A 22,796-nucleotide genomic window follows, 5' to 3' on the forward strand; every position below is an offset into this window, starting at 1 on the left:
GTTTTTGTTAAAAAGCATGGAGGGAGAAATAAAGTGACATGATGCACAGAGAGATGCGCTGAGCCCCACTGTGGCCTATAGCCTGGGCTTGTGAATCAATTACGGATCCATTCAGCAGTTCCTTTCTGCTCCTCTGATCTCCATCGCCATCATTTAAATGGCTGATTCTGTTTTTACCTCTAATGAAGGGTACTCTGTCGCACACATACGTGCAAAAACACACACATGAAACGCAGTGTGCCACTGCAGCGCCCCCTACCCAGCTGTTGTCACGTGAGTGCACAGGCCCTAGCAACAGCGAGCGAGAGAGCGAACAAGAAAAGAGAGATGCTGGCGAGAGCAGGGGAGAGGGGAATGGATAAAGAGAGGGAAAGAGAAAAAGATGGGAGGGAGGGGGAGCCGTGGAGCATTAATAAGTGATGAGTCCAACAGTGTGAATTGCTGTTAGTTAGCATTGCTGCAGCGCCGCTTTCATTTGCATGGCAGCACCAGGAACAAACCATCTCACTTACGCCATTTCCTCTCTCCTTCTCTTTCTCTTTGAATCACTTTCTTTTCTTCTTGCCTTCTCTCACTGTTTTATCTATTTCGGTCTTTCCTCATATCAGTGATCCAGTCAACATTTCAAAATGTGTATATCTTTTCTTAGTTACTTTCTTCATCTTTCTTGCCTGTCTGATCTCTTCCTCTTCTCTCCTCCCAGCCTCCCTTGTGGCCTCAACATTTCTACATTAACATTATGCTTTTTCTTTCCCTCATTGCTTTCCTCTTCATGAGTTCTCAACATTTCTACATTAACATTATGCTTTTTCTTTCCCTCATTGCTTTCCTCTTCATGAGTTCTCGTGCTGCTGTTCTTTCCCTCTATTTGACAATAATTTGTTGAAAATGGCAGCCATATACAACTGAGATATATTTAGCTGCACATTTCCCATATCCCTTCATTTTTTTTTCGGTTTCTTCTCTTCCATCTTCTCTCCCCTTCCTCTCCATCTCAAAGAAGAGGGGTGTCTTCTTTCTGGGGGAACTTTGGGGAAGACAAGTGATGCTCCAGGGCTTCCTAATGCATTTTTTCACTGTCTCCCTCCCTGTTTTTCTCCCTCTTTCTGTTTCCCCTTCCTGTCTCTGTCTCGTTATTTGCATGTTTCCGTCTGTCTGTGGAGTTTCTACGATACGTGCACGCACGCGCGCACACACACACACACACACACACACACACACACACACACACACACACACACACACACACACACACACACACACACACACACACACACACACACACACACACACACACAGATCCAGCGTCTGTACTTGGCTTGACTTTGTGCCTTGGGCTGATCAGCTGAACTGTTTCCATTACTTACAGACCCCCCTGGAAGAGAGGGAAGAAGAGCTCCGGCTAAGAGGGGAAAAAGGCAGAGACAGAAAGAGGTTGCTGGCAGAGAGGAGACCTAAAGGAATAAATGGTGGAAATAGAGAATGGATCACACACAGATGAAGGATATAAGCAAAAAAAAAAAAAAAGAAGGGGGAGGAGAGGAAGTGAGGGGATTTTGTGCCTCCCATGGGTGTCGGATAGACCTCAAAATGCTCATCCTGCCTCCTACAGCTAAAGAAGGGGTGAAAACACAGACACATACAAACACACACTCAACAACAACAACAACAACAAACTCCTGGAGGCGTAGGCAGACTAGACGAGAATTGATCTCCTCTCCCACAAGGAGAGGCTTGCAAGGAAAGAGAAAAGCAAAGATAGAGGGAGACATAGAAGAATTGCTCTTTCCCATGTATGGCTCTCAGGCCTGTAGGCCCCTCATCCCTCTCACTCTCACTCCCTCCTCTGTCACTCCCAACGGCATGTTTCTCTTTATCTCCCTATCTCTCCCTCCATCAATCTCCATCTGCCGTCCTCCTCCCTGTAGGCCCAGACCCTTCCTCTACTCTAAAGCCTCCCTCCATTGCTGCCTTGCACGCTCTCTGCCGTTGGTGTGTCACATTTCCACAGACGGTAGGAGTGCAGTCACTGAATTAAATGTTAGCAGTGGGAAGAAAAGCCACGAGTATGTGAAGTTGTAGAAATCTAAAGCTAGGGCAGGTACAATGAATAAATTCAGCTGAATTCCTCTCTGAAAGTCCCTAGACTGATTAGTCAACAGATTTTTAATCATCGGTGTGTTATCAGCTATTGTTTTTTGTTAATATGTCTTTATAGGCTCTAAACCAGGGGTCCTCAATTATGGACCTTGATGACTGGTGTCCTGCACATTTTAACTCTCTCCCAGCTTCAGCACGCCTCAATCTAATGTTGAGGTCATCACCAGGCTTATAAAAAAGCTGAATGACGAGCCCCTTTTTGCATTCAGGTCTGTTGCAACAGGTAGAGACATAAAACATGCAGGACACTGGCCCTCAAGACCAGGAATTGAGGATGCCTGCTCTTTACATATATTTTGTCACAGGATGTGCCATCAATTCAGGTAATTCAGTTATTTTATGAGTGGTTTCCAGGTATAAAATGGTTGGAAAGCACTGATTTGCACAAGCCCCAACCATGACTGTGGTGCTTAAAAAAAAAAAATCAAAACTTCTAAGATATTTTCTGACTGTGATGATTTACAAGTTTGAATCAGACTCAAAGGGTTTTTTTTTTTTTAAAGAAAAAAAACCAAAACATAATCAGTGACTCACTGATGGACTTCTGCACTTTCAGTAGCCTCACAAAAATTCCACACAGCTGCATTACCTCAATGTTTTAACTGTTATGACAACATGACTTGCACACATAAAAACAGCGTCTCACACCTTGATGCGTTATCTGTCATTGTGGACTCTGGAGGGACATGAATTCTATCATCAATAAATCAAAAATATATTTTTACTGAAACAGCTATTAAATTTTTTTTTTTATGCTCATGCTCTGCACGACTTCCTTTTACTCCATTCATAACCATGTTTTTATTTTTTTTAAACTCCCGCACCTCCCTCCCCTCCCATCCGCTCCATACCCCCTCCCCTTGCACCCCCTTCTGGTCTGTCTTTCTCTCTCTAGGCATGTTGTGACAGGGTGTCGCAGTTTGTGATACAGGGTTCTACTCGCCAAGTGCATATTATCCTGTAAGGCTTAATACCCAGGTTGGAACAAAAGGGCAGGCTTGGAAATTATAGCCTTCGTCGCCAGGCACTCAGTACAACAGTCTGACTCACATGAAAACACGTCTGTGTGAACTTTCACATATGCATGAAGATGCACTCCTCATACGTGTCTGTGCACTATAGCGGAGACACACATACTCACACGGATGCTCAATTACCCCTTAGTTGGTTGGAATAAACATAAAATCTGCAGTGATAAGACTAAGCAGCTGATCACTTTAATAATGAATTAGTTAGTCAATAAGCAATGCATCAGTTTACAACCAGTTTAATTATAATTGTCTAGCCCACTAAACTTAATAAAAAACATTTACCCTTGAAGGTTTAAAACGCATTTTGCCTAATTGAATCTAATTTAATAAGTAGTGTGTGTGTGTGTGTGTGTGTGTGTGTGTGTGTGTGTGTGTGTGTGTGTGTGTGTGTGTGTGTGTGTGTGTGTGTGTGTATATATATATATATATATATATATATATATATATATATATATATATATATATATATATATAGCAGGTGGATGTAGCAATACCAAGTGATGGTAACATCAGAAAGAAGTGACATGAGAAACTTGAGAAATACCAAGGGCTCAGAGAGGAGCTGGAGAGGGCTTGGAAGGTGAAGGTGACAGTAGTGCCCGTGGTAATCGGAGCACTCGGGGCAGTAACCCCCAAACTGGAGGAGTGGCTACAGCAGATCCCTGGAACAACCTCGGACATCTCAGTCCAGAAAAGTGCAGTACTTGGAACACGGTTAAAACATTTAATGAAAACAAACAGAGTAACTCTAAATAAAACAAAGTAAATTTAAATACAAAATAGACGAAGTGAGACAACTTTATTTGTTTATTGATGGATGAACTGGCCTCACTTAACAATTTGTATATGCTGCAGCAATTGCGATAACAAGAATATATTGTATTACCTTTGTAAAAGTTAAAACCTACTGATCAGATGTCATTATTAAGTGCTCATACCAGATGCAAATAGAGTAAAGAAGCAAATTCTGCTTCCTCCTTCCTTCTCCAGTCTTGTTAGTGTGTATGTGGCAGAGAGCCAGATCAGGCCTTTCTGTTTTCATAAATCTCCTTTGGATGGAGCTGTACGGCCATAAAATGCATTGATTGTTGTTGCTCACAGTTTGTCAGCACAAAAACACACATGCACAAAGTTAGTTATTGATATCTACCTTCCCCTATAAACATCTACAAATGCTTGTTACATGCGTTTTATGAATGAAAACTGACGAATAAGACCAGGGGAAAAAAATACTGCCAGGCTCTGGTAAATGTCGCTACTTGCTCAAAAAGTGTATTTGAAGCAGAAAATGAAAATCAACCCAAGCTGAAGTTTTCACACTACCATTGCTGCTTTTCCTCCACAATTGCACACATCTCCAAAAGCTAGCACTGTGACAAAACACAGAAGTGTTCAAAATAAACTTGCGTCGTTGCGACTTGGATAGGGGCTGACCTACTACTTCGAGCCCTATTCATGTGTGCGTGTGTGCGTCACATATTTACAATATTCAGCTATTCACTGCACCTGTGTTCTACTCAAACTCTCTCTTGTCAACAGAAAAGGCACATTGAAACATGGTGTATAACAAACAACATTCAGCAAGTTTACACACACACACACACACACACACACACACACACACACACACACACACACACACACACACACACACACACACACACACACACACACACACACACACACACACACTGCACGAGGATTCACATAACCAAACAATCTGCAATCTACTACAAACTCCGAAGTGCACACTGTCTAAAATAACCCTTTGGGGGAACAAAATACAAAAAGACTCACAGAGGCAGAAAGAATCAAACACTAAAATACACTCAATTTTTTTTCCATTCCATCTCTCTCTCTCTCGCTCTCTCTCTCTCTCTCTCTCTCCCTCTCTCTCTCTCTCTCTCTCTCTCTCTCTATTGACATGTAGATAAATCAGAAGCAGCCCAAGCAGCCACTGATGTGAAATAAAAATGACACTAATCTGTTGTTGCCATAACACACACACACACGTAGGCACGCACGCATGCACACACACACACGCACACACATTAATTATTAATACCTACAATAACTTGCCGCTCTCTTCTCCCTTTCTTTTTCTTATCTGTCCTTTTCTATTGTGTATATCTCACGAGATGGATGGGACAGGGTCCCTTAAAAGCTCCCATGTGTTCATCTAAGTGCTGTACTTGTGCCCTTAGAAAACATGTATAATCCAAACGTTCCTTTTTCCATCTAAAATCTGCAATTTCTCTGGATATGTTCTTGGGTTCTGTCTAGAACGTCTTATGATCGGGCTATTTGGCTTGTGTCCACAGGAGTGGAGCAACTTCTTGTTCAAATGTAGCAATGCTTTTCAAAGCAGTGTTCTTTGTCCTCAATAGGTTCTCTTTTTTTTCATAATCACAACAATAAAAAAATAAAGTACAATCTGAATATAAACTCTACCGAAGGCATCATGCAAGGAGACTGGTTATCAACGCATTAACTATTGGAGTGGAGAAAATGTTAAAAACATAAGAGTGTGGTTGTTCATGCAGGTTGTTGTTTGGGTGGTGGAACGAGTTGTCTTCCAGTCCAGATACTGGGGGTTTGATCCTCCATCTTGCACTGGACAAGACACTGTCCTTCTCAATGGCGTGAGAGTATCTGGTGTCTCAGCCATCTCCATTGTTGAGTGCGTTTGTTATTGTGTGTATCAAGTGCGTGCGTGCGTGTGTGCGTGCGTGCGTGAACTCCATTTACTATTCATAGTTTGATTATACTTTCTAAAACTTCTTAACAGTGGCTCCTAATTAGACTTCCTGAACGGTCACATATTATTTGGACCCCTACATGGCCATACTATAAATTTGATTATTTCATTATATCATCTTTTTTAATTGTGTTAACAGGATGCCATATTTATTGGAATGAAACTTTGAAAAAACACGCTTTAGTTTTTGCTATGTTGAAGGGCATTTAAACTATGGAAAGGAAGTAAAGGAACTTTTCATACTCATCATGGAAACGAATCTTTTTTTTCCTTCTCTGTTGTCCTCTACAGGTAACCGTTTCTTCCTGACCTCATTTGGCGCTCTGTATATCTCAGAAGTGCAGAAGGAAGATGCTCTGTCCACCTACCGCTGCATCACAAAGCACAAGTACAGTGGAGAGACTCGCCAGAGCAATGGAGCCCGGCTCTCTGTTATGGGTAAGCAACAAGTCACTCTGCACATACTCGTCCTTGCAGCTTACTGCCACTGTCCAAACTGATAAAATGAGTTTTGGTTTTGTTATCCACAGACCCTACGGAGTCCACCCCATCAGTGCTGGACAGTTTCCAGTCCAGTGAGGTGCAGGTGGGGCTCAGTGTGGAGCTGCCCTGCATCGCCTCCGGATACCCAAACCCCACCATCCGATGGCTGAAGGATGGTCGGCCATTACCCGCTGACTCCCGCTGGACACGGCGCATTACCGGCCTCACCATTTCTGACATGAGACTGGAGGACAGTGGGAACTACATCTGCGAGGTCACCAACAGCTTTGGCTCAAAAGAGGTGACGGGTCACCTCAACGTTATAGGTGTGTAAATAGGTGGGACAAAAGCGTCACTGCCTCTCTTAACCTCCAATGTTCCACACCGAGTGCTCGAGAGCAAAGGAAATACATAATAAAGAAGTAATGAATGTAGACGCGATAGCGATGTTGAAACTTTTGACCACGGTGCAGCCACCAAACGGCATGAATATGAGCTTGATCTGCAACGACGGCTTGCTCCCCTACTGTGCTCTCAAACCTGAAGCGTTCTCACAGTGACAGAGAAGAACAGTGGTCCTGCAGGCCTGTCAGGCCATTTAAAGAGGACATTAAAGTGGGAAGGAAAGACTATCTTAAAATGTTAAAATGCTATGTGCATTAATTGCATGGATGTAAAGAGGTGACTCACATGGAGGAGAATGCATGGATGAGAGGGGAGGAATGATGAGGAAGCTATAAAATTTGAAGATGGTTAGTAAAAGAGTGAGGTTAGTGGACAGTGGGCAGACCAGCCACAGGGCACATCACAGCACAATCCACAAACCTCCACTGACAGGTCATGCAAGGTGGTGCGCATGCACATCTTTGGACACACACATACAGTACAAGCACTTGTTTCCCATGAAGACAGCCTCACACACGCACACGCTCTGTCGCACAGACACTTATATGTGCACACATCCAGCAGCCCCCAGCACTTAACACCAGCTGCTTTATTGCTCACTGACATTTTCTCCCCTTTCTGTCTTCCTGTCTCACATTTCCTCGCTGGTTAGAGTGAGTGTATGCGCTCGCACGCACGCGCGTGCGCACACACACACACACACACACACACACACACACACACACACACACACACACACACAGTCCATCAATGACAGAAAACTTAACAGACAAGTGATACACAACCTCTGTAGCCTGACCAGTACGGCATAGCCAAACATAAATGTATTTTGTTCAGATAACTGTGTCATGTCTGAAGGATGCTGACATACACCGAGCGTTTCACTTTGAATTCTTCATTTGTAAACTGCCCTTGTTTATGTGACTTCCTTCCTTTGGTTTCTAACTCTGCTCTATGTTGTCCGCCATTCTCTAGAGCCACTGAGGGTCACCTTGTCTCCCAAAAACCTGAAGACGGGAATCAGCAGTACGGTCATCCTCTCATGCGCTGTCCAAGGTTCCCCGCACTTTACTGTGTCCTGGTATCGAAACACAGAACCAGTCCTGCCCGATCAGCACTTTTCCATCCAGGGGGCTCACAATGAGACGCTCTTCATTTCTGCTGCACAAAAGAGACACTCGGGAGCTTACCAGTGCTTTGCTACACGCAAGGGACAGACCGCCCAGGACTTCTCCATCATACTGCTGGAAGGTGATGTCCGAGTTTCATCATCAAACGTTGTGTTTAGATTAGATGGACAGAAAAAGGACCATGTAATCAGATTGATCTGAGGGCTCATAAGCACCGAACATATCCTATCTTGAAGATGGAGTTGTTTCATAGACTCGTCAAGCTTGTTGAGTTTCTTTATGTTTGAAACTAAAATCAAATCAAAGAAAAATCTTCCTTGTTTAGGGTGTGATCAGGCAGATACAATGGTATGTTTATTGACTAATGCCACAGCCATATTTGTCAAAATACCATACACATAGTAGCATTACATACAGGTCACATGGACACTGATCAGATGATAAAAAGTGTTACACCACCGCTTCCAATCCAATTATGGACTGAATCAGAGGAAAGGTGGTATATTTTCCTCTGTAATTACCTCCTGAATTATTTCAGAAAAACCTCCACCTATATTTGATTTATTCCACAACATGAACACTTTCAGTTCTATTGTGTTTCTTTTGTCAGAACTTACCTTATAAGTCATGAAAAGCAAATATACAGTATCTCAAAATATAAGAAATATATATATATAAGATGAACTATTGTTGTTTTTTTTACAGTTTATAGATGTGAGAAACTTGTTTGGTTTTTTTTTTGCTAATATGCTATGAATGTAGAAATAACTGACTAATAATGAGTTTTCCAATCATATTCTGAAGTTGTCTTGTACCTTCTATTAATGACATAGAGGAAATTCATTCAGAGGTGCAGAGGTTTTGAATAAACCTCTTAATGTGATAATTTTACTGCATAAAATTTCTACTGGTGTCTGATTTTTCTGAGTTACGAAATACTTTCACGCTTATTTTGTCATTTTATTCCTTCTTCTATCACATCTCTAATGCTGCACTTAACCCAGTATGAACCTTTCGTTTCTGACTTACCGTCCCTTACGATTGACTTTCAGATGGTACGCCCCGTATCGTCGCCTCCTTCAGCGAGAGGGTGGTGGTCCCGGGTGAACCGTTCTCCCTGATGTGCGCCGCCAAAGGAGCGCCCCCGCCCACTATCACCTGGACCCTGGATGACGAGCCCGTGGCCCGGGACCTGTCACGTGTCCGAGCCAGCCAGTACACCCTTTCCGACGGCAGCACCGTGAGCCACGTCAATGTCAGCAGCCCGCAGATTCGCGACGGAGGAGTGTATCGGTGCGCCGCACGAAACTCGGCCGGTAGTGCTGAGTACCAAGCGCGCATAAACGTAAGAGGTGCCTGTCTACTTTTCAATATCAGTCATACAGAGGCTTTTTATAGCCAGCCCCCTACCCCACCCTGACCAATATCCTCTCCTATATCTCTCTATATCTCTATATCTCTACATCTATCGCTCTGTTCGTGTTTCACTTTCTCATATGTTTAGTTTTATTTCCCCTTTTTAATATTCAGTTCCGTTTGTCCATCTTTCACATGTATGTTATTGATCAGCATTTCCGTGTGACTTACGAGCTAGTTCTTCAAAGAGATGGTGGAGAGTCCACCAACAGAATGACTTCAACTGTTTTTCTGTTTTTATCCAAACTTCCTTTTTTTAGAGAATTTAATACATTTAAAATCTAATTCATATAAAGTGAAGTCAGCTTCATCAACACAAATTTCAGAGCAGCCAAGTTAACCCTCACATTCACTTCATAATCATGCCTAAACTTTCAAGGCCTCATAGGACCACAATATTGTTTTTATATGGATAAAAAGCCTATCTGACATTAAAAAGTAGACTAATCCTTCAAGGTTTTAGAAAACAGATACTGATTTTTGGTGAATGATGTCTGTTATCAGTAACATCCCCTGTTTCCAATGAGACAAGAAAACATAACAGCTGATTGTGAAATTTCAACACCTACATCTCCATATTATTTGATTTGATCCACAAAATGTTGGGTTAGACTTCACTGGAAACAACTTCAGTGCACAAAATTATGTAGCAGTAGGCCACTACAAACCTACAAACCTTTACTCACTATTAACTAGAAACAAACAAAAGAAATACCTGAAAAGAAAGTGTAACATTAAATGTTTGTCTCAAATAGAATGACTTACATAATTGTATCTACAGTAAAATCTGATATAAAATCAGAAAAACAGTTTGAAATTATGACTTAAAAAAAAGACATTCTATATTGGTTTGAGGTGAGACATTTTTAGAACCTAATCTAATATGTATACAATAACAAACAAAACCAATATGATTATCTAAACTATAAAACCACAATAAACGCTATGATGGTTACAGAGTACCGTATTTTCCAGACTATTAAGCAAACCTGAATACAAGCCGCACCTGCAAAATTTAAAAAGAAAACAAAACTACATATATATATATGCTGCACTTGACTATAATCCACAGCAGAGGCGCACAAAACGGAATGTTTTGTGTGCATGTATTGTACATGTATTGTATTTCTACATGCGGAAGTAGAATCTGGCGGCATGAAGCCCGTTAACCTGTAAAAATCCATGAATTAGCTGCATCATTGTATAAGCTGCAGGGCTCAAAGAATGTGAAAAAAGTAACGACTTCTCGTCCAGAAATGAAGGGACGTAGTAAGACTCACCATTTCTTTCAAACTATCCTGTGAGTTTGATTGTTATAGTTCACATACATTGTCTTTGTGAAAATACATCACAAAGTCATAATAAGCCAGGTCTATTTATTTCAACTTATATCAGTTGTAGAAGTTCAAAGAAGAAATTCAGTTATTGTCTTAAATTTACTGGTCAGGATACAATTATTGAATAGATTTGTGTGACATACGGCACCGTTCAAAGGGAGATAAATGGATGTTGGAAAGAAAAGAGAAAAAGAAACAGACTCATACTTTGCAAGTATTGCTTTTTCCATATGATTTTGGAGGAGAAATCATAGAACTGACTATTTTGATAGATAATATTTTACATCACAACAAATTTATAAACTATCAATAGACTATGATGTAAACCTATGAAATTGATAAGTCGAACACATCTCGGTATTAAATACTTGACAATCACCACCTGGAAAAGAAAAGCTTCTAGTTGATGTGTATTGTTATTCAGTCATGGGCCATTATCTTGGAGACTTACAATAATAGTCTAAACAACCTTTTTTAATGTGAAATGCAGGAAGTTTGTCACTGGGCTATAACCCAGTTGTTGGTGCTCTGGCCTCACAGTGAGAATGTCTGGGTTCAAATACTGGCCGGGCCTTTCTGTGTGGAGTGTGCATGTTCTCTCCATGAGTTTACTTCCAGGTACTCCAGTTTCCTCCCGCAGGCCAACAACTCACGTTGGTGACGCAACATTGCCCATAGGCGTGAATGTGGGTGTGTGTGGTTGTCTGTCTGTCTCTCTCTGTGTTTGTCCTGTGATGGATGGATGGATGGATGGATGAATTGATGGATGGATGGATGTCACAGTGTGGTAACATGACTTTAAATGTGTTTGCATGAGGTTGGTTATGGTGAAATATGCGCATTAATCTGGAATGTCATGATACTTGAAAGAATGACAACAAGAAGAAAGAACAAAATAACTAAGGTAATTACCAACATGCAAACAGCAGCACACAGCTCTGTTAAAAGTAACATCGTGTTTAATTAGAGTCTGGAATGCATCACAGGCTCTGTTGATATCTAAATCTTTAATGTTGCTGTCAGGAGCACTTTGTTCAGGAATAATGAGGCCCTCTTCCTTCAGTAAACAGAGGTTATCAAAACGACAGCTCCTGCTCATGCTAAAGCTAAGAATCAGCTCAGTGAGCAAAACTGAAGGAAAAGAAAAAAATCACTGCAGCAATTGTTTCTTTTCAAGACATAAATAACAAGTAACAACTAATTGAAACTTTAGTAATTATAAGTGTGTTAGTTATTTACTAGTGCTGGGCTATGATAAAAAGCATTTTTTAACTGTGATTAATTAATGATTTTCTGTGAGTAATCATATTGTTACATGCAGACTTCAACAATGAATGCAACATTAGTGTAATTGCACATTTTTATTCCAAACTATTGTAATATTTTTTTTTATTGTAACACCATGTTGTTTACGAACACCAATCACAGCAAATGTTGTGATTTTGTTAAATTTTTTATAAAAAATTTTTTTATTTTGTTCCATGCGTAGTAAGAGTGTTTTGTGTTTTGTTGACATGGTAATTGAACTTATGATAATCAAAAATATAACAAGTTATTTTCACTGCCAGCATATTATTAGTTTATTTCATAGCAAAACCACTTGCCTATGAGTCAAGAACCAAGTTCCAATACCGTATTTGTACTTTTTATTTTGTGGAAATAGGTGAGAAAAGGGATGTTCAGTGATCTTATCGTTTTTGGTTGAAATACCACATGAAGCTGACATGAAAGTCAATTTGCAAAAAAGAAAAGTAAACTGTTGAAATCATCATTGTTAATTGAACGATGCATTAAACCAACACAATAACTTTCTCAGCCCTATTATTTAATGACACTTTCATAACAACCAGAGGTACATGACGTGTATGTATTATTTGATCGGGTTTTACCTCCTGTCCTGTTCTGTCTTCATTTCACCTTTATTTCTGGAAAAAATACAAAAAACAAAAAAAAAACAATTTCCTCAAACTTAACAAGTCTAACGTAATGTAGCTCTGCATACTGTATGCAACAGGGTGAACACACACACATCATAAAAACACTTCAAGAAGACAAGCACACACACTTATTTGCCTACCCTGCCTAGTTGTATACGGCAATCCTACACATGCTGCAGTCAGACAAAATATTCCAATAAATAGACTGCAACTTAACATACTGCAAGACAGGACAGGGAGAGTGAAGCAGATAAGTTAAGAGGGCAGACGGATGAGATGAAATGAGAGAAGACTGGATAGGAGTGTCTTTGAGGAGTGATGGTGAACCCTGGTGAAGAGACTGGTGATGTTGCTGTCATTTGAGATGACAGGTGTGGAGTGACATCGATGGACGGGGCTATATCACTGCCTTGTGTGTCTCCCCGTCTCTCTTCCCCTCTCTTTCTCTTCACTCTGGCCTTTGATGAGATGTGTAGTTGTGACATGTGAGTCTGCTCTGAGCAGACATGCCAGAATGATCATTGGAGTGAGAATGAACTCCTCTGCCAGGGACTTTCAACGCCACTCGCAACACAAACTGAGTCAACTACACCCAATATACACACAAAACAGTCATACCCACACTTGAAAAAAGTCACAGTCTACTTTTCTCATTGACTCACTGAAATGTGATGAACTCAGCTTATCTTCTCATTCAGTGAGAGACCAGCAGCGAATACACGAGTGGACATAGACAGTAATCCACACGTGTATACCGTGTCTGTATCTGCATCTGAATTTCTGTGTGTCTGTGTGTGTCTGTGTGTGCGTGGGCGCGCCCCTGAGATGGTGCTACTGAATAATACATCTTTGACTCGTCAAAGCTGCAACTTCAAAGCTCAACACATGCTGGGAAAGGGAGGAGAGGGAAAGAGACGGAGTGAAGTGGGGTAGGAGGGCTGGAAGGAGAGACAAAAACAAAGATATAATATGAACAATGGTGAGAAGGTCAGACAAGAAGTGACAGATGATTGAACGATAGCTTCCAGCGCCTTCCAATAATGCTAAACACATAAACACATCTTGTGTCCATTTGTCTGCCTGGTTGTAAATTTCAGTCTCAATGTTTTAACAGTGACAGATGACTTTGGAATGAAACTTGTGCTACCAGAAACTGAATTTGAATTCAAAAAAATGAATTTAACATGCATAATTTGTAAATTGATATAATGACTTTGGAAGATGACATGTCAAACCTATTGCAGAGAAACATTTGAAGAATGTTTTTTGTGCAATTTGAAGGAAATCAGGTTGCATGCCAAAAGTGTCTGAACTATAAATTAAAAGCATATTGCTTTTCCATTTAGGGTAATATAAAGAAAATGTAATGAGTTGGTCTTAAAAGAGGCACACTATAAACTTGCCTCACAGTAGGTATATTTTCGACTTTTTAGTTTGAGAGTTTATTTTGCATGTGTGGAAGTGTGTGTTTTTTTGGGGGGGTTTTTTTGTTTGTTTTTTTGCAGGTCCTCTGGTCTCCTTCCACAGTCCAAAACTATAACATTCAAGGTTAATTAGTCACTTTGAAACTGCCCGTAGGCGTGAAGGTGAGTGTGACTGTCTGTCTCTCTGTTTGCTCTTTGATAGACTGGTGGTCTGTCCAGGGTGTACGCTGCATTTACCCATAGCCAGGTGGAATTAGCACCCCTCAACCCTATGTTAAAGCAGTTAAAGCAGTTAGTTAAAGCACCCAACTATGTATGATGATCAGGATATCAGGTGCAGTAAGCAGTAAGTAAGGAGTTTCCGTGTTCCTCCGGTGCATGTGTAGGTCACACTGTAAAATTAAGTTTGAATCAAAGACTGTATATCTATTTATCCATTTCAACTAAACTTTGTCCCCCTCAGTGTTACATAGCACGTTAGTCCAGCTGATTATAAGCAAAGGCAGGGGACACCCTGTACAGGTCACGCTTGTTCACAGCAATGCCAATGGGCAGTTTTACAATCACCAATTAAACCCAAATGCATAGTTTTGCACAATGGAAAAGAAACTGGCATACCCAGAGTAATTCTATTTATAACCAGTATAAATTCAGTTGCTTGGAATCAAATTGTTTTCCTGGTGGCGCAAAGTCTGTTCCGACCCCGGTCAGGTTTACATTATATCTTTCAGCACATTGTTCCTGGTAGTCCAGAAATTACTTACTGTGGTTGCTGTTCCAGCTCATGTCGCTCCTCTGTAGACAGAGTAGACAGACTGTATGTGCAGTAGTTTACTGCCAGCAATATATTTGCCACTCTGTGACAGTTTTGGAAAAGACAATGCATAGTCCCCTCAGTGAATCCAAGGACATTGCAAACACATTAAAAAGTTAAAAGTTTACCATGATTAAATTGTTAAAGACAATGAGATTTGAATGAGAACATTTGTTGGTATATTACAAGCACGTTACCTTCTACAAGATCAAATAAATATATAAATACACAAACACTTGCAGTCCACACCAAAAAGTGATTTGGTTAAAGGTCTGTAACATGAAATAGAATTTCATGTTCAGTTCTATCCTGACCAGCCAATAATAACATGATCACTGCTGAGCTGCCGCCTGGACCTCCTGCAGGCTAGTTTGTGGTTGATGCCAGATGAAACAGAAATGAAGGCATCATCTTCAAACCTTCCAAGGCTTATTATTACATTCCTGCATCATAAGGGAATCTTACTAAATAGCTAGGTAGTGGAGTGTGTCACTTAGAAGTCCATAAATCCAACACACTTTTCAGTTATGAAGACATTGCCAGAAGTACGATGTTCCATCTTAGTGACGTTGATAGGAAACTGTCTTGTAAAAGTAAATCAAAGGCCACTCAGGCAAGATTTTCTGACCCTTCTCTTTTTCCACCCTCATATGCTTCTTTCCTCCTCTATCCACTCCTTCGCCCCAAACCCCTTCCCTATCACCCTTCCTCTATATTCCTAAAATTCCACGACCTACTTCCGACACCATGAACTAATGATCTTCTTTTTCCTCCTCTCTCCTTTTCCTCTGATCAACCCATTTCTCCTTTTTTCTTTGAATCTCTCCCTCTGTTTCTCTCTCTATCTCTATTTCGTTCACTCCCATCAGGTCCTCCAAGGATTCGGCCGATGAAAAACATTACGGCTGTGGCAGGAAGAAACACCTTCATAAACTGCCGTGTGATTGGGTATCCGTATTACTCAATCAACTGGTACAAGGAGGGACTTCTGCTGCCTGACAATCATCGCCAGGTGGAACTTGATGTTTTGCGTTTTCAGTTTTGTATTCAATATTAGATACACAATATTTAGGCAATACATATGTCATTAAATTAGATAAAGTTGTTTGTCAATTCAAACTTTTTTACTGTTTTTATAGTATATATATTATACTTATATTACATGAACTAAAATGTTTGAAGCATTTATTAAACTTCAATTGTGATGACTGTTTTTATGACCTTTATGAGATTATCAAGAAACAAATATGTTTAAAAAAGTAAAATACAGAGGACGTTTCACAGTTTCAATTAAATTCTGAAAAAAAAAATCATTACCAGTGACAATCTTAAAATACCTATTACATATAAAACAAAATTTCCTTCTATTTCTTTCTCCGCGTGTGTCAATGCACGAAATGATCGTTTATAATTTGATCTATGTCAACTAACTGGCAAAGAATGTTGATCAACTCTGGACCATGCTTCTTCTACTTTGGAAAGTTTGTTCCTGCTGTCAATGAATGGAAATCACACATTACTCAGGTACTTTTATGTGTGTCTATTTTAGAAATACATATACGGATAATCATAGCTTGAGTGGTGTTTACAGGCCTCTTTAAAAACAATTGTACACTGATAGCATACAGTAAAAGCAATATGCTGTGCATTGAAATCACAGACACATTTATACATGGAATATTTTCCAATACAGGAAATATTTAATACTCATAGTCAACAACATACGAGAAGCAGTGTGGGTGCATGAGCAAGGCCCCTAAACCCCCGACTACTTAACAGGCACGTAACCATGTTTTATTTGGCTGTTTCCTGAAGCCCATAAAAGTTATCTGTTGAATTAAACCTGAAAACTTCCAAAATACAAACAATTTAGGATACAAAGCAGATCAGAAGGTTTTTTTTTGTTTACTCCTGTGTCCACTATGTTTTGATCTTATTTTAATAATCTTATTCAAATCAAAGGAATGAATAAGTGCCATAATCACGCTTGATCCTAACATCCTTGATGTCTGTCTAGGTCGTGTACGAAAATGGGACGTTAAAGCTGAGCGACGTTCAGAAGGGGATGGACGAGGGGGCCTATGTGTGCAGTGTGCTGATCCAACCACAGCTATTCATCACACAGACTGTTTATGTCACTGTCAAAGGTCAGTCACACACAGTTTTTCACTGGCTGGGTTTTATTTTATTTTTATTTTTGTATTTTTGTATCTATAGTGCAACAAGCATACGATGCATCAATGTATATGTGGCTCTTTTGCAATAAGTGAATATAAATGTAAAGTAAAAGTACATAGAAAATGAATGAATCTAGCTGTGTTTTATCGCGTCACAATCCAAAAATTATGAATGCAGAGTAGCGCAGTTGTAAAAGGCATGACAAGTGAGTAATACTTGTTGGAGCAAAATGGTGCAAGTGTAACAGCGGGAGAAGAAAGAATAAAGCTGTATGCGTTGCCTCTAATAACCCCTGATTAAGGGGCGGAGTGGCCTAGTGCAAGCTTTCAACCACTCAGCAATTACACAGAGTAGGAGAGTGCTATTGTATAAGATTTGTGTGTGCATGCCTTACTCATGCATATATGTGTGTGAATGACAAGCCATGTGTGTTACGTATATTCTGCATGTCACCTTGTGTGTTATAACGCTCTGTTCTCAGCGGCGTTGCTATGACATGTTTGTTTTAGGAAGATGTCGAGTGTGAGCTGTGTGTGTGTGTGTCTGGGCTTGACATTGGCATGATGTGTGCAATTTGCGAGTGCTTGTCATGTGTGTTGCATGCACACGCACACGCACGCGTGACTATACAAGTATCGGTGCCTGCGCATGCAAGCGCGTGCTCATTTGCTGCATGTGGGTGTAGGTATGTGCTTGTATCAATGTGCGCTCGTCATGTCTCTGATTTAATTAGATGAATTTTAACGAGGCCCAGATTAAATCCCCCAGATGTCTCAGCAGTAACCCCTCCACCACCACCACCACCACCAACCTCTCCTCAGCGACTACTCCAAACCACCCCCATCACCTCTGCCGGTATCCATGGCAACACTGTTCTTTCCCCAATGGATGGGGCTCTAATTAGAGCAGCTATTATGGGCTGGCGTGAGCAGGGCAGGGTGGGGTTGAGTGGTGAGGTTGGTAGGGGGCATAGACGACTGCAGCGTGGGTAGTGGGCTAGTAGGACAAGCTGCAGTGGTGAGTGAGTTCTGTTAGTCCAGTCCCAATGAATCATAGTTCTGAACTGTTTTGAAGTGAAACACACAAAGAACCCTTTTACCAATCAGCCTGTCAGGTGAGACTGTCAACTGTGCCCTCGTATTAAACAAATGTAACAGTGTTTCTCTTCCTTTCCTCCATCGCTCATTTTCCCACCCCATGTCCTCTCAATGCCCCCGAATCTTCAAAACCACGCATCTACCCATATTTATGCCTGTCTTCACATCTGACATTCTTTCTTTTCTTCCTCCTTCACTTATTCATATCTGCCTCAAATCGTTACCCTCACCTTTTACTCACCCCATTCATTTAAACAACCCTCTAACTGTTTTCTTTCATTTCTTTTTTTTCTTTATTTCCATGCCTTCTTTGACTTATTCTGTCTTCTATATATCTACCCATTCTTTCACCTGGTTACCTGTCCTTGCCTTTTTCTCTGTCCTTGCCTTTTCTCCCTCCCACTCACTTTATCATCATTTTGTTTTTCAACTTGATCTTCCTCTTCTATCTCTTTTACTTGTCTTTTAATGGTGTTTCACTATTTTACTTTTGCTCTGTCCATACAACTCTTCAATTACCTTCATCTCTATACATCTTATGTTGCCTAACGCTCATGCCTCCATCGTGTGTTCTCTCTCAGTTCCACCACTGATCCAGCCATTTGACTTTCCACCGACTTCCATCGGTAAGCTGATGTACATCGCCTGCGTGGTGTCATCTGGAGACATGCCCATACGTATCACGTGGCGAAAGGATGGCCAGGAGATTGTGGCTTCCTCGGGCATCACCATCGACACTAAAGAGTTCATGAGCTCCCTTCAGATATCCAAGGTGTCCCTCAAACACAACGGCAACTACACCTGCATCGCCAGCAACGATGCTGCCACTGTCAGCACAGAGAGGCAGCTCACAGTCACAGGTGGGAAAAGAATAACCAGGAAGACTCAGAAGATAAAGTGATATGTAGAAAATGGTCAGGCTACCAGCCTTTTATATAAAAAGGTTGCCCAAAATGCTACAGTATTGTTAAACAGTTTGGCAAGCCTGATTTTCAAACTAAACTTAAACTTGTTGAAGCTAACTTGAGATTGTGAGATCAACCTACACAGTCATATCTTTATTGTCTTGCTTTGAGGCCGAACTTCACCAAAAAATTTGCTATCGCAAAAAACAAGTTGCATATAGAGACCCAGAAGGTAACAAAGGCAACAGAATTCTTGGAAAAAAAGGTTGCGAATCACTTTTAATGCCATCTGTGATGATGGTTGTATGTTTTGCACAAGCTTCCTCGTAAAATTTCATTTTAGAACAAGATGCACCTTCTTTACTCTAAATGTTATTGATGATCTGACTGTTGAAATAAGTATAACAATTTTCTGGGGGGAGTTTGGACCTTCCGATAACAGAGTTGTCAGTTTTCTCAAACAGCTCTCTTCTCTGCACCAGTGAAAAAGCTAACTCAGAAGATAACAATTATGTTTCATGTGCTAAATCAGAGGTCACGTGAAGTCTCAAAGTTAAGCACAGATTAGTTTTTATTTTGTTAATTAACATTTTTTATGAAATGGGTGCCAATGATTTGGATAGAGGTTAATTTGTAGCTGAATTTAAAGAAAGTGATATAATTGATATTGAGATCAACAACGAAACTGGGTAAAATGATCAATGCTAAATTCGACCAAGATGTCTAAATATTTTGATAGTACTTCATTGCTTTGATATAGTTAAATGACGTCGTGTTCAAACCTCCCTCTGACCTGTCTGCAGTGCCTCCTCGATTTGTGGTGCAGCCCAACAACCAGGATGGGATCTATGGGAAGGCAGGGATCCTAAATTGTTCTGTAGATGGATACCCTCCTCCTAAAGTCATGTGGAAGCACGCCAAAGGTGCTCTAGGTACACAACCGTTTTGTCATCCTTTACCTTATAACTATAATGTGTTTGTCACCTTGTTTCTGCCCATTGTTGTATTCACAGGTCCACACACAAAGTTTAACCAGTCCTTTCTTTGCTGGCTCTCTTTTTCTATCCAGCGGGTATCGGAAACCCCCAGCAATACCATCCTGTGCCTCTGACGGGCCGTATTCAGATCATGAATAACGGCTCTCTACTTATCAGACATGTCCTGGAAGAAGATCGTGGCTTCTACCTCTGTCAAGCCTCCAACGGGGTCGGCTCCGACATCAGCAAGAGCATGGTCCTCACAGTGAAAAGTGAGTACACAAACTTGCGAAGCCTAATGTGGCTGTGTTTGAGTTTTTCACTGCGTAAAAGACTGCAGTGAGACCCATCTAGGATGCTCTAGTGCTCCTGCTTATCAGTCTTCATGCACACATACTTACTGGCTGTCGAACCAGCGAGCCAGATTGCAGTGCTCTCTCTGTTGGCATAAACGCACACACACACATATGTGCACAGTGAAGGTGACCATGGACCTGAGGGACCTGTGTGTGTGTGTGTGTGTGTGTGTGTGTGTGTGTGTGTGTGTGTGTGTGTGTGTGCGTGCGTGCGTGCGTGCGTGCGTGCGTGCGTGCGTGCGTGCGTGCGTGCGTGCGTGCGTGTGCGTGCGTGCGTGCGCACGATGGGTCGCGAGAAAGCGCGCTGGCAAACAATTGATCATTTGACACCTGGGATCTGTCCACAGACAATCAAAAAGACTTTGAGCTTAATCATTATCTGCAATCAATTGCTCCACCCTGCCCTTGCTGTCAGCAAGACCCTATGTAATGCAATGTGAAAATGTGTATGCATGTACTGAGCATTGCACATACAGACACGCACACACTCTGTCAAAACACAGCAGGACACTATTTGACATCGGAACATTTTGCAGCACGCAGTACATTGACCCAACATCCCAGCTGTAATCACATAACCTGAAATCTTTTGACACTTGTAAACACAGACCCGTAAAACAAGCTGCACATAAATCCACTAGTTTCCTCATGTTTTGCTATCAAAGGGCTGCCCCGCTCTTGTGCGCTCTCTCTTTCCTTCCAGTGTTAGTGTTATTGATTGAACCGTTCCTCTCCTCTGCCTCCCTCAATTCTGTCTGTTTCGCTCAGCGGAGAGGGAGGAAAAGAGGAAGAGAGGGAGGGTGAGATGAATAAGTGATGAAAACAAAACAGCAGAACCCACCTCGGATCGATATTGTGTGTGCGCACTCACGAGCTCGTGTGTTTGTGTGTCTTGGACAAAGAAGATTGAGCGTGCAAGGGAATTTGTGTATAGAGTGGGCATGAAAGGTAGAGTGTATCGTTTTTGCCTCTTCATTCTCCTAGACCCCAATGTTAACTATAGGAGAATGAGAAAAGAGGTTTATTGACTTTACCTCATTGACCACAGCTCTTCATTACTCCACTGCAATGGAACTTGGCTATTTGAAACTCCAGCTTTTAAAGTTCCCATTATCCTACCCTTCCCTCTCCACTTTGACTTCTTTTTCTTTTTTTTTTAACCCTGTTTAGCATCTTCGTACAGTTTATTTCCCTCCTTCTCCCTTTCTTTCACCCACCTCTGTCATCTCACATCTCTCCCATCAATCTGTTTACTGTTACTATTTCTCCCTGCTCCACTCTATTTGTTCACACCTTCTCTTCATCTCACACTCCATTTACCTTCTCCTTCCAGTCCCTGCAATGATCACTAGTCACCCCAACACCACCATGGCGAAGAAGGGTCACGTAAAGGAGCTGAACTGCACAGCCAGGGGAGAATGGCCTATCATCATCCGCTGGGAAAGAGGCGACACAGTCATTGACCCTGACCGCAACCCCCGGTACTCAATTACCACGAGTCCCAATGAAAAGACGGACGAGGTGTTGTCTACACTCAAGGTAAAAACACTTATATGTGGTGGATTATGTTGTTGATGAAATCAGACAGCAGTGAGTTTGTGACTCTTTCTCAGTTGACAAATTGCTCTCAATTTTCTTTTTTTGGGTTTCTCTTTACTTTTTTTTTTGGGGGGGGGGGTGGGCTTTTATTCTAAAATGAACTACAAATAATAGGGTTGTTAAAGGGCAGGCATCAATCTATGCCAATCAGTTTTTCTTTCTAATTGTTTGACTTCCATGCAGAACCTTCATATTGACACTGAAGCACTGTGAAAAAATAGATGAGATTAAATCCATAGGTAGAGATGTTGCACACAGCTTATGCAATCTTGTGATGCAGAGGTTTGGATGCTATTAAAATGAGTATTTGTAATTAAAAGTGCTGAGGATGTCATTGTCTCACTCATAATTAACCACTCTGGCGTCTCTTTAAGTATAGAAGTGAATCGCTCTGGCAATACGGAACAAAAATATGAAACCAACACTTTTGATTTTATGATAAAACTGCATATTTTAAGAGTGTCCTTTCTTATATTTTGACTGGCTTAAAGCACACCTGTGCAATGATCCGTCTGTCTAATCAGCTTCCGGGTATGTCTGATTATCTTGGCAAAGGAGAAGTGCGCACGAACACCGATTTTAGACACATTTGTCAACAATATTTGACAGAAACTGGCCTCATGTGTATGTACATAGAAAACATCTTAGATCATTGAGTTCAGCTCAAATGGAAATCAAAACAAAATTGTTGCCTTAATATTTTTGTTCAGTGTAATTCCAATGGTAATGTGCTTTCACATGGTACTCAGATGATAAAATCTTATTTCTTTTTCTTTTTCTTTCATGTTA

General features: G+C 41.1%; 1 protein-coding gene across 2 annotated transcripts in view; it reads left to right on the forward strand.

The window, feature by feature from the left end:
• dscaml1 (Down syndrome cell adhesion molecule like 1) overlaps window positions 1–22,796 on the forward strand; it is a gene marked incomplete at its 3' end in the record, with an annotated part of 110,104 nt that overhangs the window by 64,992 nt on the left and 22,316 nt on the right. For both annotated transcript variants that reach the window (XM_080502509.1, XM_080502510.1), the window contains exons 4-13: window positions 6,241–6,387; window positions 6,480–6,758; window positions 7,813–8,088; window positions 9,020–9,319; window positions 15,765–15,907; window positions 16,913–17,042; window positions 18,752–19,030; window positions 19,879–19,998; window positions 20,145–20,324; window positions 21,742–21,947. In XM_080502509.1, the coding sequence (XP_080358635.1) occupies window positions 6,241–6,387; window positions 6,480–6,758; window positions 7,813–8,088; window positions 9,020–9,319; window positions 15,765–15,907; window positions 16,913–17,042; window positions 18,752–19,030; window positions 19,879–19,998; window positions 20,145–20,324; window positions 21,742–21,947 (2,060 nt within the window). The remainder of the gene's footprint in view (window positions 1–6,240; window positions 6,388–6,479; window positions 6,759–7,812; window positions 8,089–9,019; window positions 9,320–15,764; window positions 15,908–16,912; window positions 17,043–18,751; window positions 19,031–19,878; window positions 19,999–20,144; window positions 20,325–21,741; window positions 21,948–22,796) is intronic.

The sequence above is a fragment of the Blennius ocellaris genome (assembly GCF_963422515.1).
Source record: "Blennius ocellaris genome assembly, chromosome: 2".
Classification (NCBI taxonomy): Eukaryota; Metazoa; Chordata; class Actinopteri; order Blenniiformes; family Blenniidae; genus Blennius; species Blennius ocellaris.